The sequence below is a fragment of the Mastigoproctus giganteus genome, chromosome 5, assembly GCF_048544385.1.
Source record: "Mastigoproctus giganteus isolate SK-2022 chromosome 5, ASM4854438v1, whole genome shotgun sequence".
NCBI lineage: Eukaryota > Metazoa > Arthropoda > Arachnida > Uropygi > Thelyphonidae > Mastigoproctus > Mastigoproctus giganteus.
Genome location: NC_143579.1, coordinates 86,931,194 through 86,946,262, shown reverse-complemented (window position 1 = coordinate 86,946,262; position 15,069 = coordinate 86,931,194). Strand labels below are relative to the sequence as shown.

General features: G+C 36.1%; 1 protein-coding gene across 1 annotated transcript in view; it reads right to left on the bottom strand.

Moving 5' to 3' along the window:
* Window positions 1-15,069, bottom strand: part of LOC150085543 (uncharacterized) — a 419,624-nt gene that overhangs the window by 241,460 nt on the left and 163,095 nt on the right. The window contains exon 7 of the mRNA XM_090374596.1: window positions 13,218-13,285. Within this exon, the coding sequence (XP_090230722.1) occupies window positions 13,218-13,285 (68 nt within the window). The remainder of the gene's footprint in view (window positions 1-13,217; window positions 13,286-15,069) is intronic.

Here is a 15,069-nt window from a genome sequence, read left to right as displayed (position 1 = left end):
AACAAATCTACAGAAATATGTATTGTGGCATAAAAAGTATATATGCACAAGTGAATAAACACTGTCATTTGTTTAAATTGTGCAAATTAATTTTTAAACTTCAGTTTATTTCCTAGACAAAAAAAAGTTGCATTCAAATGTTTACTGTCAGAAATATTAATTTATGTATTACCATAAGCCCAACACTATGTACGGTTGCCAGTTACTTTATATCAGTGCATACAATAAAATGTTGAGAAACACAACTTAACTCTATTTAAGGTACAGCAGTCAAAATGACCACCATATGGCAGTTTCAGGTATTTTTGCTAGCCAGCAGTTCTACTGTTAGACAATGCATGCTAGGGCTGCTGGTGGCCTTCATTTCCAGGTTAACTTTTCTGTCCCAACTAGACTCCCCCTTTCTACCACCCATCTCCCTTTGGATTTTTTTTTTTAACGGCTTGCCTGCTGGAACCTCAGTGTCCCAGAGGGAAGCCCAGTACAGAGCTTCAGCAAATAGAATAGATTATCCATCACCATGTGATATGAAACAAGAGGAAACTAGCATTAAGCACAACGCTAAAGACACTACTGGCTATGCAGAGATGTTACAACACAGATGGCATCGGCAGATTGTAGGATTCTCCTACAATCTGCCGATCCCAGGGAAGCACCTATAGAGTGAATACATATCCCATGTGCTATGTAGCACTTCCTTCTGCTGTACTGAATCGGATGCTACCCAAGCCCTAATCCACTCCCTTTTCTTTCTTTTATATTCTAGCCCAGAGGAAGGCAAAGTGGCTTTCTAAACTTCACTTAACATCCTAACCCTATATCAGACTTTACTTTTTATTATCATTAACTTATTCATAACCTTTGAAATAAACATTCTAATACCTACAAAATGAATGATGCATATGTTCACTTATTATCTGAATACCTGCATAACACTTAATATTCCCTGAAGTGAGCTTTATCAGAGCTATTCTTTTTGGCATATGGCAATCCTTAATGAAACCTTAGGGATGTTACTATTGGGGGGGAGGGAGAGAGAGAGAGAGAGAGAGAGAGAGAGAGAGAGAGAGAGAGAGAGAGAGAGAGAGAGAGAGAGAGAACATTAGTGAGTAGTGTGAATAAGGGCCAGAATGTGTCTTAATATACATTCATGTCATAACTCAAGGTCAGTTAACTAGCAGTGATAGCAGGCCGCCTGACAGATGACCTTTAAAAATAAGTAGGCGACATTAGCAGCTAAAGATTAAAAATCTGAAAATTTTTTTAATCTTCCTAATTTTTACCTCAGTAATTTTTGAAGTAATTATTTTTATGGTTTTTACAGAGAAAGCATAAACCTGTCAGGGGACCCATCATCAGCTTTGCAAATATTTATCTGGAAGTTGCACAGATGGTGCATTGTAATATTTTTTATTCACCTCTGGCTGCTAATTCATTCTGTTATTTTCCATCTAGCTTCACACACACAATTTTTTTTTTAATGAAAACCCTAAACACAAAAGGTATCAAAACCTATAGTACAGTGTATAGGCTGAAGGAAAGAGTGAATGCCAGACATTTTGCTCTGCAGACTAAACATGGGGTTCACCACTTCAAGCCTCCAATAAGCAAAGTGGTGGTACTGCACTGATTGATTAGTCATCTACCACCTAGTGTTAGTAAGCTAGTATTAGTACCAGCGGTACTGTGCATGAGTTGAAGAAGATGGCGAGGGGGAATGCCAGAAACTTTGCTATGGAGACTAAACATGCATTTTGCCACTTCAAGCCTCCAATAATAGTAGAATCTACCACCTAGTGTTAGTATTAGTGAGTACTAGCATTATATTACTATTATATTAAAATATTATTATTAGTGTTATAATATATTAGTATTGCTACCAGTAGTAACCATGCATGGGCTGAAGGAGCTGGAGGATGGGGCGAATGCTGGAAACTTTGCTCTGGACACTAAACATTGCGATATTCTCGGCGGATAGTAGTGGGATATCAGAGATGTGTCACACAGAGAAAAGGAATGCAGAATTAGAATTTGGGGAGTACAATGTGAACAAAAAGGATAGACAGGATAGAAATGGAGGAGAGGTTATGCTGTTAGTTAAGAAACACAAAATCTAAGGTTGATTTGATTTGATTTGGTAGTTGTTGGCGCATCGGCTTCTGTGGCCATATTGCACCTCCCAAGGTTTTTGCAGTACTTTGATCCAAGCCCGAGGCGGGAATCGAACCCGCGACCTTTAGGTTGCCGGGCAGGTACTTTACTCACTCGGCTAGCCCGGTCGGCCCACAAAATCGAAGGAAGAGCATCCCCAGCTGACATGGGTGGACAGTGCAATGTTGAGTCAGTTTGGTGTGAAATATGCACTAGGAAAGAAAAATTGAGAGTAGGAATGTGTTACAGGCCTAATGACTCTGTTGAGTACAATGAACAACTATACAGAGAAATAAAGTGGGCTAGTAAATCAGATTGTCTTATAATGGAGGATTTTAACAATGCAGATATTGCCTGGAACTTGTATGTTAGTCACACGCACACTAGCAAGGCTTTTGTGGATTTAATGGATGGTTGTTTTCTAAAGCAGCATGTTCAAGAGGCAACTAGAGGGAGTAATACTCTTGATCTGATTATCAGCAGTGATTCTTCATGCAATAAGAATCTGCAAATAAAGGAACGATAGGTGGCAGTGACCAGCATGCTGATTTACTTAAAGATGTAACTACCATTGGGATAAAGGCAGGGGTTTTGCTTTCATAAAGGTGACTGCAGTGGTCTCAGACAGTTTTTAAATTCTATACAATGGAATCAACTGATGATGTTACCAACATCAAATTCTAAATAGAAAGTATTCAAGAAATACTGTTCAAGATTTAGGCCTAAACAGATGGCAGATGAACTAATGAGACTTGTGATAGAAAAGGGAAAAAAATGCATAGGATGAATATAAATTATCAGGTGACACAGAAGAATATGGGAGACATAGGCTAATCTGTAATCAAATCACAAAGAGGTTAGGCAAGCCAAGACAGATTAGGAGAAATCTTTGGCAAAGGATGCAAAGACTTCTTTACTCATGTAAACTCTAGAAGGAAAGGGATGAATCAGTTTGGTCCACTTGATATTGATGGTTTGATTACTGATAAACTTGCTGAGGTAGCTTACAAACAATGATTATTTTGCACCTACATTCACACAGGATAAATGTCTGTAGGGAAGTGGAGGCCAGCAGCTTATCAAATTCTAACAGGGAGCTAACTGATTTTATAAGAACTGAGGGGAAATTGTTGAAACTGAACCATAAAAAAGGTGCCTGGGGTGAATAGGATCTATCCAGTTATATTCAAGGAGGCAGTGAAGGAAGTAATTATGAAAGCTTGCTTGGATTCAGGGGAGATCCCCATAGACTGAAGAAGTGCATATGTGTCCCCAATGCAAAAAGGGGGTCAAAGAATGAGATGAGTAATTTACAGACTTCTAAGTTTAACTTCTGTTCCAGGGAAAATAATGGAATCGCTGGTTAAATAAGCACTGCAGGATCATCTAGACAAGACTGCAGTTATAGTTTAGATTTGTTAAGAATAAATCTTGTCTGACAAATTTGATTGGATACTACGGTCTGATTCAGCGGTCTGAAGAAGGCAGGAGCCTTCGAAAGCTACGGCCAGTTTTATCGCTCTTAACCCAGTATTTTAATGTATTTTATTCGATGCATATATATGTTTTATCCTTTTTAGTTGTAAGTAAACATATAGTTTTTTAAAATTCCAGTTTCCGTGTTTTATTTTAATACGTGGTTGGTGAGAAACATTTAAAATCACAATATGAATTTACCCAACCCAAGAGGCCTGTTTGAGGAATCATTTACTTGGATTTTAGGAAAGCTTTTGATAATGTTGCACATGGAAGACTACCGTACAAATTGCCCTTAATGCCATAGTGTAGCAGTATGGCATTAAGGGCAAGTTGCTACAATGGATAAAAGGATGGTTGAGTGGGAGAAGACAGAGTGGTAATCGATGGACACTGCTCTTTGTGGACTAATGTTATTAGTGGAGTCCCTCATGGTTCGGGGTTGGGCCCAGTGCTGTTTTCTGTATTTATCAATGATATTAATGAAGGTATATAAGAATTAATGTCTGCATTTGCAGTTGACAAATCACAGTACACTACTGCAACAGGATCTAGAAAACTTTTGCAGATGGGCTGAGAGGTGGCATCTGAAGTTTAACACTGACAACTGTAAAGTACTGCATATGGGCAGCAGTGACCCCAGAGAAATATATCGACTGTGCGGTACTGTACACGGGGCAGTAGAGAATGAAAAGGACCTGGAGATAATTGTGCAGTCAGATATGAAGCTTGTTGAGCACTGCAGACAGGCTGCAGCATGGTGTCTTATCAATGATATAGAAATTTTTCTAGCAAGGATAAGGAGGTGATTGTCCCCTTGTATAAGGCAATGGTCAGGCCACACCTTCAGAACTGCACATAGGTCTGGAAACCTCATTTTAAGAAGGATGTAGAGCTGTTAGAACGTATACAGAGAAGGGCAATGAGATTGGTGAGGTGAACATAGGGTTGCTCTTTCCAAGAAAGATAAGTTCTGTAAATTGCATCATCTGGAGACTAGGCACCTGTGAGGTAATCTGAGGTGTATAAGACCTTGAATGGTCTGAGCAAGATCAATGCTGATAGGATTCTCCCTCTTACTCAGATTACTCACTTGAGGGGACATAAATTCAAATTGAGAAAAGACCATTGTAGAATAAATGTGCAGAAATTTTGCCTTTAGCCAGCAGGTGGTTGATAGTTGGAACAAACTTCCATTTGTCATAGTGGAGGTTGAAAACTTAAATAATTTCAAGGCAGAACTAGACAAGCATTTGGAGTGAATGGATGGGTGAAACTGGAAGGGGTTTTTTTTTTTTTTTTTGGCTGATGCTATATAAGCTGCCTTTCTTGTATCATGTGCCTCTACTAATGCTAAAATAAGCTTCAACGATTCAATAAACAGCCCCCATCCATTGGTTGGTAGAAAATCCAAGACAGTTCATAAGTGCAGTAATGTTATCGCAAAATATCACTGAATTTTCATCAGAAAAATGGGAAACCACTTTCATATCTATACCACAAAAATATTGCATTAGAATCGTTAATATCATATCATCCTACATATCACAAATGGTTACATATTTTTATTTACACAGATTGCACTCTCTAAAGAAAGTTATAGTCAAAAATGGGCTTTTCTTAGTGCAGTAATAAGAAAAAGACACTATAAACCCTTATGGTAGAATTACATCATCAGAATCGTTAATATCATATCATCCTACATATCACAAATGGTTACATATTTTTATTTACACAGATTGCACTTTCTAAAGAAAGTTATAGTCAAAAATGGGCTTTTCTTAGTGCAGTAATAAGAAAAAGCACAAAATGTTACATGCCACTCATATTTTTTGAAAACAAAAAGCATTGCAAGTGTAACTACAGACCACAATGCTAGATACTCTGCCACATAGTGACTGGAGGCAGTCTGAGTAATGTGTATGCATGGGGCATTGTCGAGGCCATGTTATGTCATGGATCTGGGTATATTCTTACAATGTGTATACCACATCCAAAAATTTCATTAGTTCATACAGTTTAATTAGCCCACCCACATTTTCTTACTTTTGAATACACCATGAATTGTCAAACTAATAGAGTAAGCTTATCTACAAAAAGATCTAAACCTCCCAAACACTTCCTAGTTCATTTCACAAATATACGTGGTCCCAATTCTAATCACAACAATGTCCATTTCCACTTGCAGCCTGCCAAACCCTATGTACTTTTTCTGACAGAATCTCAGTTATCAGTTGATTCAACTACTGCTCATCTCAGTTGTCCAAATTATTTGCTGTATGATTCCATTTGCCTCAAAGGTGGTACTTGTGCATATGTTCATTCCGATATTCCCTGTCAGAGACTTGGTAATTTGTAATCTTCTCTTTTCGATCTTCTCTGGATTAAAATCTCTCTACTTCATTCTGTCAAATTCATCTGTTGTCTCCAGCATTCTCCCAACTCCACTAATCACTTGGAGCTCTTTGACTTCCTCTCCTTACAGCTCGACTTTCTCCAGTACAACTTTCCTAACAGTGAGGTAATTTTCCTTGATTTTAATGTTCACAACTCCAGCTGGCTTCCGTTTTCTAGTCACACCGACCCACCTGGTCAAGATGCTGAGGCTTTTGCAATTACTAATGACCTAGCACAGATCAGATTGTTCATTTACCTACAAGAATACGGGACAATCCTAGCCATACAGCCAACACGCTTTATCTTTTTCTCACAAACAACCCTTCTAAGTACATGGTCAAGGTGAGTGGTCCTTTAGACAGCTAGTCACAACTTGGTGACTGTCTCTTCTCCAATGGAGCCTTTATCTCGTGGCTGTACCCAACCTCGTGTTCTTTGCGATTACAAGAATGAAAAATAAGATGACCTGTGAGATTTCTTTTCTCCTTTTCCTTGGTCAGATTACTGTTTAAAACTTCAATGTTCACTCGGATCGAGTCAGTGAAATTATTTTTGTAGGAATGGAATCCTTTATCCCACACTCCACATTAAAATCTCGTCCTTTATCTAAACCTTGGTTTTCCAATAAATGTGCTAAGGCTGTTCAGGAGAAGAATGTTGCATACGTAATTGGCTCGTTTCCAATTCTTCAGTTTCATTTTCTGCCTACACCAAAGCTTGCAACAATAGCAAAGCAGTTATTAATCAGTCCAAACTAGATTTTGAACAGGCTAAGAGTAGAAAACTTGCTTCTTGCCCTAAAGGTAGTCGAGAACTCTGGTCTATTGCCAAAGTTATTAGCCACAACTTTTGCACATCACTGTCAAAACCAGATGGTTCTATTGTAACTTCAGCTAAAGATAAAGCTGACCTGCTAGCATCCCATTTTTCATAAATGGGATGCTAGCAGACATAAAGGTCTTCTACCATCTTATGGTTTGCCAACTGTTTTTAGTAATTGGTTATCCAGTTTTCTCTCTGATCGCTCACCGAGGGTGATGGTAGATACCCTCAGTGAACGATCCCCACTCTTTTCCTCTTGTATATTAATGACCTTCCACTGACTGTAAATGCTATCCATAGTTTTGCTAATGATGGCACATTGCATTCCACTTTCCATTTTGAGAAACCTTGCCCTGCCAATCAGCTTCAACTTCTCGAGTATCCGCTACCAATCCCTTAAATGCCGATCTCCAGATAATTCTCCAGTGGGGCAAAGACAACTTAGTTTATTTCAATCGTTCTAAAACTCAGTCTTGTCTTATATCTCGCAAAAGGATTCTTCTGCTGTTATGCTTATCTTTGGTGACACTCCGATTTCTAGGCATAATGATATATCTCTTTTGAGGATTACCCTGACTTCTAATCTCTCTTGGCACAAGCACATTACTAATATTGCTTCCTCTGCATCTAAAAACTTGGTTTTCTCTTTCGCTCTCGGCGTTACTTTTCTTCCAAACAGCTGTTCACTCTGTACAAATCGCAAATCCACCCTACCATGGAATACTGTTTCCACATCTGGGGCAGTGCCCCAAAACCCCCCTCTCATTCTCAAGCTTCTAGATTCCATTCAGAAGAGGGCAGTTAGGTTAATTAATGACTGCTCTCTAAGTCTCTCCCCTCACTGTCTCATAGACATACTGTTTCTGCTACATGCCTTTTCTACAGATACTTCCATGGGCACTGTTCTTCTGAATTGGCTTCTATAATTCCCGCTCTCTCTTTCAAAACAATCCGAACACATGCCGCCACCAGCCAACATCTGTTTACTGTTCAACTTCAAACTCACAGAACCAACCTTTCTTCTTCCTCCTTTATTCATTCAACTGCTGTTTTCTGGAACAACCTTCCTTCATACGTATTTCATGAAAATTACAATCTACAGAAGTTAGAGTCCAATGTCAACAAATATCTTCTTTCGTCTTCTCAACCTCCAACCCAAGCACGGTACTAAGTACTATAGTTTCTAATACCTCTTGTGTTTGGGGTTTCCATAAAAAAAAAAAAAAAAAAGTCTTACAGTCTACAGAAGTTCAACAAATATCTTCTTTCGTCTTCTCAACCTCCAACCCATGCACAGTACTAAGTACTATAGGGTCTAATACTTCTTTGTGTTTGGGGTTTATATATATATATATATATATATATATATATATATATACACTTATATACATACATACATACATACATACACAGTGCTTTTTTTTTTTTTTGGCAGAGTACGCAATGGTACGGCATACCGGCACCTTTATTAACAGTGACGTGTGCCATTTGGATGCAGTGCACTTCAAAATTTGTAATATTCCGTAAATTTTTTTCACATGTTTACCTACTATTCAGATAAGCTTAAAATTATTTAACTAAATTTGCATTTTTTTTTACTGTCTATTGGTAAGATATTTTCTATATAAAACTGTATAACCATTTTTTTAATTCTAAATTACTCAGTCGGACGTCTGTTTAATTATTTTGAATTCCCCTTGGAAGTTAAGTTACATTTAAAATAGTTTCCGCTCAGCGAAGAAAATTTCCATATAGCGAACGGATTAGGAGAGAATTAACTCGGTATGCACTGTTAGCATTTCTGGCGTTCAGGCAAATAGTGCTGCTGCGCGAATTAAGAGAGCTAAAGGGATTACCATTCTGCAACTTAGTGGTACCTGGTCAAACCTATCCGACGACCTGTCCCATATACGGAGAAGTCGCGCTGGTAAAGAGTGAGCAGTTCATGGTATATTCCCAATGGGCTCTGGCCCATCTTCTACTACAGTGGTGTACAATCTTTTCCCGTACAGTGGCCATATTCAAAAAAATTCAAAGTTAGATTTCTTTAGTGTGTTACATTTTCCATTATCTTGTTGCATGTTACAGTAAAATTGAAAATTTTCAAAACTTTTATTAAGAATATTGTACAAAAACTTTATTATGAAATTATTTTTACTTATGTTATTATTTTTTACTTATTTCACTCACATTTTACTTATTTTTTTATAAACTTGAATAATAAATTTATGCTTAATAAACTGTGTTAATATACTTCATTTGTTGTTCTTATTCTAAAAACATTACTACTAAAATAACAATATCGGGGGGGATTTTAGAGTACTTTTCATATCCTTTTAATTTTCAATTTTTCCTGATAGTAAAGAATCAGTACCGGCACCTATTTTTTTACAAAAAACATACTCTGTGTGTGTGTGTGTGTGTGTGTGTGCGCGCGCGTGCGTGCGTGCGCACACACACACACACACACACACACAGTGGAACTTCTCTATTACGAACTTCTATTTAATGAATTTCTTTATATTACGATTTTTTTCGCAAAACATTGCAACTTGAAACGAAATTACATGTAAAATTAACCCCATATAACGAAGTGTTAGTCTCTCTATAACGAATTTTTAAAAAAATTAGTAAAAGCATTTTCGAAGATTTTCAAGCATTTACTGCTAAACAGCCGCTCAAATATACTGCCTCCTTTCCTCCGTAATTTCGCATTAGCATCTGGAATTAAATGATCATCCTTTTAGTGAACACTCGTGGCCATTGACGCCCGTAGGAGGGTCTTTGTTTCATTTTTGTTACAGTTATTAAACCAAATGGGTTTTCTTAAAAGTGGTCGTAAACTTTACAATAAATAGGGTAGATTTGTAAATTGATGTTGGCTCAGGGGAAAACGAAATTCGCTGCGGTAAACCTTTAGCATGCTGCGGCGGCAATATTTAGAATGCTACCATAGTTGGTTTTTAGTAACACCTACTGAGTGACATTCGCTTCTCACCTCAATTGTACCATGTGACCTTCATGTCAATCATTATATGATATGTCCGTTCTCGTCTAACTGGATTTTTTTTTTTTTTTTTTAATTTCGTTCGTCATCAATCACATAGGCTATATGCTCTTGTATTTTTTTTTTCTGAAAAGTAACATACAGCATACATTAATCATAAATTTTCTTCCGTGTATATATGAACGAAAGCAGAATAAAAGAAATTCACAAAGTCGTATATTTCTTCAAAGTGAGTGATACTGTTGAATTGGCAAGCGAACATCATTGAGTAGGCGGTACTAACAATTCACCATATGGCCAGCGCAGCCAAGTTTGCAGTGTATGTATCGGCAAGAGCTGCAGTCCAGTAATTTTTACAATTGCAAAAACAATGTCGAAGAGAGTGTTCAAGTATTAATGATAAAGCAAAGATTGTTATGATATTGACCAGGGTTTTGAGAAAAAAAGATGTTGCGGAGAAATATGGCATATCTGCAAGCAGTTTATCTACGATTTCAAAAAAAAAATAGAGAATCAATTTTAAATGCAATTGAAGGAGGAGCAGACAAGAAGCAAATTAAGTTGTGTATATACGAAGATGTTGATAAAGCTGTTCTAAAATGGGTGCAAATGATATGTGAAAAGAATATCCCAGTATCGGGCCTAATAATTAAGCAACAAGCTCTGAAATTTGCACAGTGGTTAGTGCGAGCACTGGGTGGCTAGATAAATTTAAGAAGTGCCACAGAATTCTGGAAAAGGTTATTTGGGGAGAGAGAGTTAATATAAGTGAAGAAGATTGCAACAGTTGGAGGAACAATACCTTAAAGAAGATTTTGGAAGAATATGAGCGTAAGGATGTTTTTAATGCTGACGAAATGGGTTTATTCTTTAAATGTTTACCGAATAGAGCACTTGCTTTTAAGGATGATAAATGTTTTGGCGGAAAACAAAGCAAAGAAAGAATCACTGTGCTAGTTGGAGCATATATGACAGGAAGTGAAAAATTAAGACTTTTATTCATCGGAATATCAAAAAACCCAAGATGTTTTAGAGGCACAAAATCTTTGGAAGTTGACTACACCTTTTAATAAAAAAAAAGCATGGATGACAAGTGATATTTTTGAAGAATGGATATTAAAACTAGACAAGCATATAACAAAATAAAAAAGGAAAATCGTGTTGGTAACTGACAACTGTCGGGCACATCCTGCCAATATTTCTGCCAAACTTAAAAGTGCGAAGTTGTTTTTACCACCAAACGTAACGTCAAAACTCCAGCCAGTGGACCAAAGCATTGTTAAAAATTTTAAATTTCATTATCGAAAGAGAATAATAATGAAGATTGTCAATGCGTTATCAGAAAATAGAAACTTGGAGCTTACAATTAACCTTAAAGACTGCATCTCTGAACTGGCAAAAGTTGGGACAAACGATGTCACTGAATACTCTATTCAAAATTGTTTTTCAAAAGCGGGATTTGCATTGAATACAGAAGTCGAACAATGACTGGATGAACAAGATGAACTGCCCCTTTCACAACTGAAAAACTTTTGGACATTATTAGAATCGTCTGGAAACATCGAAAATGAAATAACACTGGATAGCTATGTTTATGTAGATCACAGCAGAACATCCAATTGAAGATGAAATACTGCTGAACAGTGTTAGACGCGACCATGATCACGAAGAAATTAACAATGATGCTGAAGACACATCAGAACAACCCGTAGAAAAGCCAACTTGCAAAGAAACGATTAACGCTTTTAAAAAGGGTCGTATGGGTCTACAGTTTTGTGTAAATGTTCCTGATAATATTTTTAATGCTCTGAACAAATGTGTGGTTTTCTTTGAGAATCAGACAATTTTTTTAATTGTACTGTGCAAACGAAAATTACAGATTTTTTTAATTTGTGATACTTACTGGCGAAAATTGTGTAAACATAATTTAAATAAGTATGCTTTTGAAATAAAATACATTAAAAATAAATGTAGATTCGTTTTCCTTTTCTAATTAGATAACAATTTCTAATAAAAAAGATATTCTCTATATAACGAATTTTTTTGCCGGATTTCTCGAATTCGTTATAGGGAAGTTCGACTGTATATATATAAAAAAAGCTGCTGGAACGAGTACAGAGAAGGGCAACAAGATTGGTTAGTGGAACAAAGGGTTGCTCTTACCAAGAAAGACTTAAGTTCTGAAAATTGCAGTGTCTGCAGACTAAGCACCTGCAACAGTGATCTAATTGAGGTCTATAAGGCCTTGAATGGTTTGAGCAAGCTCAATGCTGATGTGATTCTTGCTCTTGCTCATATTATGAACCAGTATGGGCATAAACTCAAATGAGGAAAGTTAGTTATTTGGTTTTTAGGAGCATTAGCAACTACGGCCATATTGCTCCAGGATATGCGGTGGTCATTCCCTGACTTTTCCGCATCCTCCATATTTGGTGGTGATGAGCTCGAACCCTGGTCTAATCAAGAAGCATGTGCTACGCACTGCTGCTCCTTCCCACCTAGCTACGGAGGTGCCCAAAAATTGAGGAAAGACAATTGTAGAACAGATGTGTGAAAATTTGCCTTTAGGCAGCGGGTGGTTGATTGCTGGAACAAACTTCCATCTGTTGTTGTGGAAGTTGACAGCTTAAATAAATCAAGACTGACCTAGACAAAAAATCTGGGAGTGAATGGATTGGTGATATGGGAAGGGGTTTTTTTGGATGATGCTATATAAGCTTGCTTCCTTGCATCATATACCTCTGCTAATGCATATGATGCAAGTAAGGATACCTCACTTTTATACCTTATTTGCATTTGCTGATTCTTTATGCCACTATTCAAACTGAATGGTACTTTTGAAAAGGCACAGATCACAATCCAGCAGAGTTTAACCTGTTCATTAACAGCCAGATAAAAATTCCTAAAACCATTTTATTTCAGAATAGGAAAAAATTTGTCAATTCCTGAAAACACCTTAGTTTCTATGAAGGAAAGAAGACTGAAAATGTGAAGCAATTGGTTGAAAAAGATCAACCAAGAAAATTACAAATGAGTTGTCTGAGGAGCTTCAAAATTATTGGATTCACGGTATCCTTGTTTCCTCTTTCAACGGGATAGTAAAAGAAGAGGCCAACAAAAAAAGGAAATAGCCTGTCAGACAGGAACTAAAGCCTGGTACACACGATACAGTTAACAATGCTTTCTACCATCATCATATTTAACTAGGACCAGTGTAGAATTTTATTGAATCTTGGCACTCAGTAGTGATGGCATCCAGCAGAAACATATTCCCAAAACTGCCTGAAGCAAAAGGTGGTATATTCATATGACCATAAGTTAAGATGCTGCAACAGCTTAATTAACAATAACTATATTTACTTACATTAAAAGCATCCTGTTGACATCCCCACTAAAAAACTTGCATTTTCCTTCATCAGACAAGTATGCAGCCTGGAAGATAGATAAGAGGTATTAAAAAGAAGGATCACAACTAAGTATAAACAGACAGTAAATAGTTTAGGAACAAATATAGATTTTATATTGTTTGATTTCAGAATATACCAGAAACTATTTTAATGTTAAATGATTAATGTATTTAGTTGTTTGTACACTCTCCATTTTCCTTTCTGTGCATGGCAATGTAATCCCAATATATTTCATACTTCGCCCTACCAAGCATATCTCGATTTCATAATACAAACCTTACTGTAACAGAAAGCCAGAACAGGGCAAGCATTATTTCTTTTATAATTTGCTTCATTATTTTGCCAATATGTTTTAACCATTTAACTCTTTCTCTATGTTAAAATCACTAAATGTGTAAAAATCACATCTAATGTGTGGAGAAAATACTAAAAATTATAGAGGCATTACATAATCTTCACAGGTATACTTGAAAAGAAATGTGATATTGGAAATAGGCTTTGAGGAACAAGAAGCTTGCATTTTTGTTCTAGCAGCAGAAGTGAAATAATGAGAGTGGGAATATGGCAGGATTAATATACTGTGAAACCTATCAATAGACAAAGTGATTTTCCCTAGTCCCAAGACATGGTTCTGTAATATGATTTTCACTATACAGTTGAAGTGGCTGCCTCTGACCATACTAATTTAATATAAAAACATATGTATAGCAAAACTTTATTTATGTACATTATGGTTAATTTCTTTCTTCCTTTAGTGTGCAAAATGTTCATAAAATAAAAAGCCTAAAGTATAAAGCATAAAAAGAAAATAATAAAAATTAAAATTGTAAACAAATTGACTATCCAATGAAACTCATAGAAACAAAAAATAAATAAATGTAGCAATAAGTGAACTAACTTGCTAATGTTTATAAACAAACTATCAAAAGAAGCAACTAAACTAAACAAAAAAAAAGCTGTAATGCTACATGCAATGTTTGAGATCACACATATTGGTGCTGTACAGCTGAGAACAAAATAAGCTGTGTATCACACAAGATGACAAAATTCCTAAACTGAGGTATAGAATTCAAATGGGAACCGGAGTTCCCCACAAACTGGATAAAACTAATTTACTGTTAAAATGTTTCCCATTTGTATCACTAAAATCATTTTAAAAATTCTATTGTATTTCCAGTTCAGTTACCGTTCAGTGTATCTTTTTTTTATTATTATTAATTAATCAGAGAAGAAGAGCTGAACCCTTAAAGGACAGAAATTGAATTAAAAAATAATGAAAAATTAAAATGCCTATGTGGTTGCTGAAAAGCTATGTGTGATTTTACACAATGGTATTTGAACTTTCCACCTTTTCAGAGGTACATATACATTTTTCAACATCATATAAAATAATGCTTCAAAGTACATTATAAATCTTCCAAGTAGATCCCGCTACCTCTTATCTGTATTTCTAAGTACTGCAGACACAGTTTATGATTTTAAAATCGGAGTAAAAGATCATACTAGTCAGCCATTGTTGTGTGATATTGACCAAAACCCAAAATTGCCTGGATTCAGATGAAATTGAATTTAATTTTAATTTAAGAAGTTAATAAAATTGGATCAAACTATATATAAATATATGTAGAAGATAGTATTAATTAAAAAAAAAATTGCAACAAGTTTTTTTTAAAGATTTTTTTCAATTTAAAAAAATTAAGATTTGATTTTTGACAACAGTTTCCCACTGATGATGGGTAACCAAAGTCAATATACAAACAAATCAGTATTTAACAAGTAACACTGAACTCATTTAAATCTTTGTTTTGA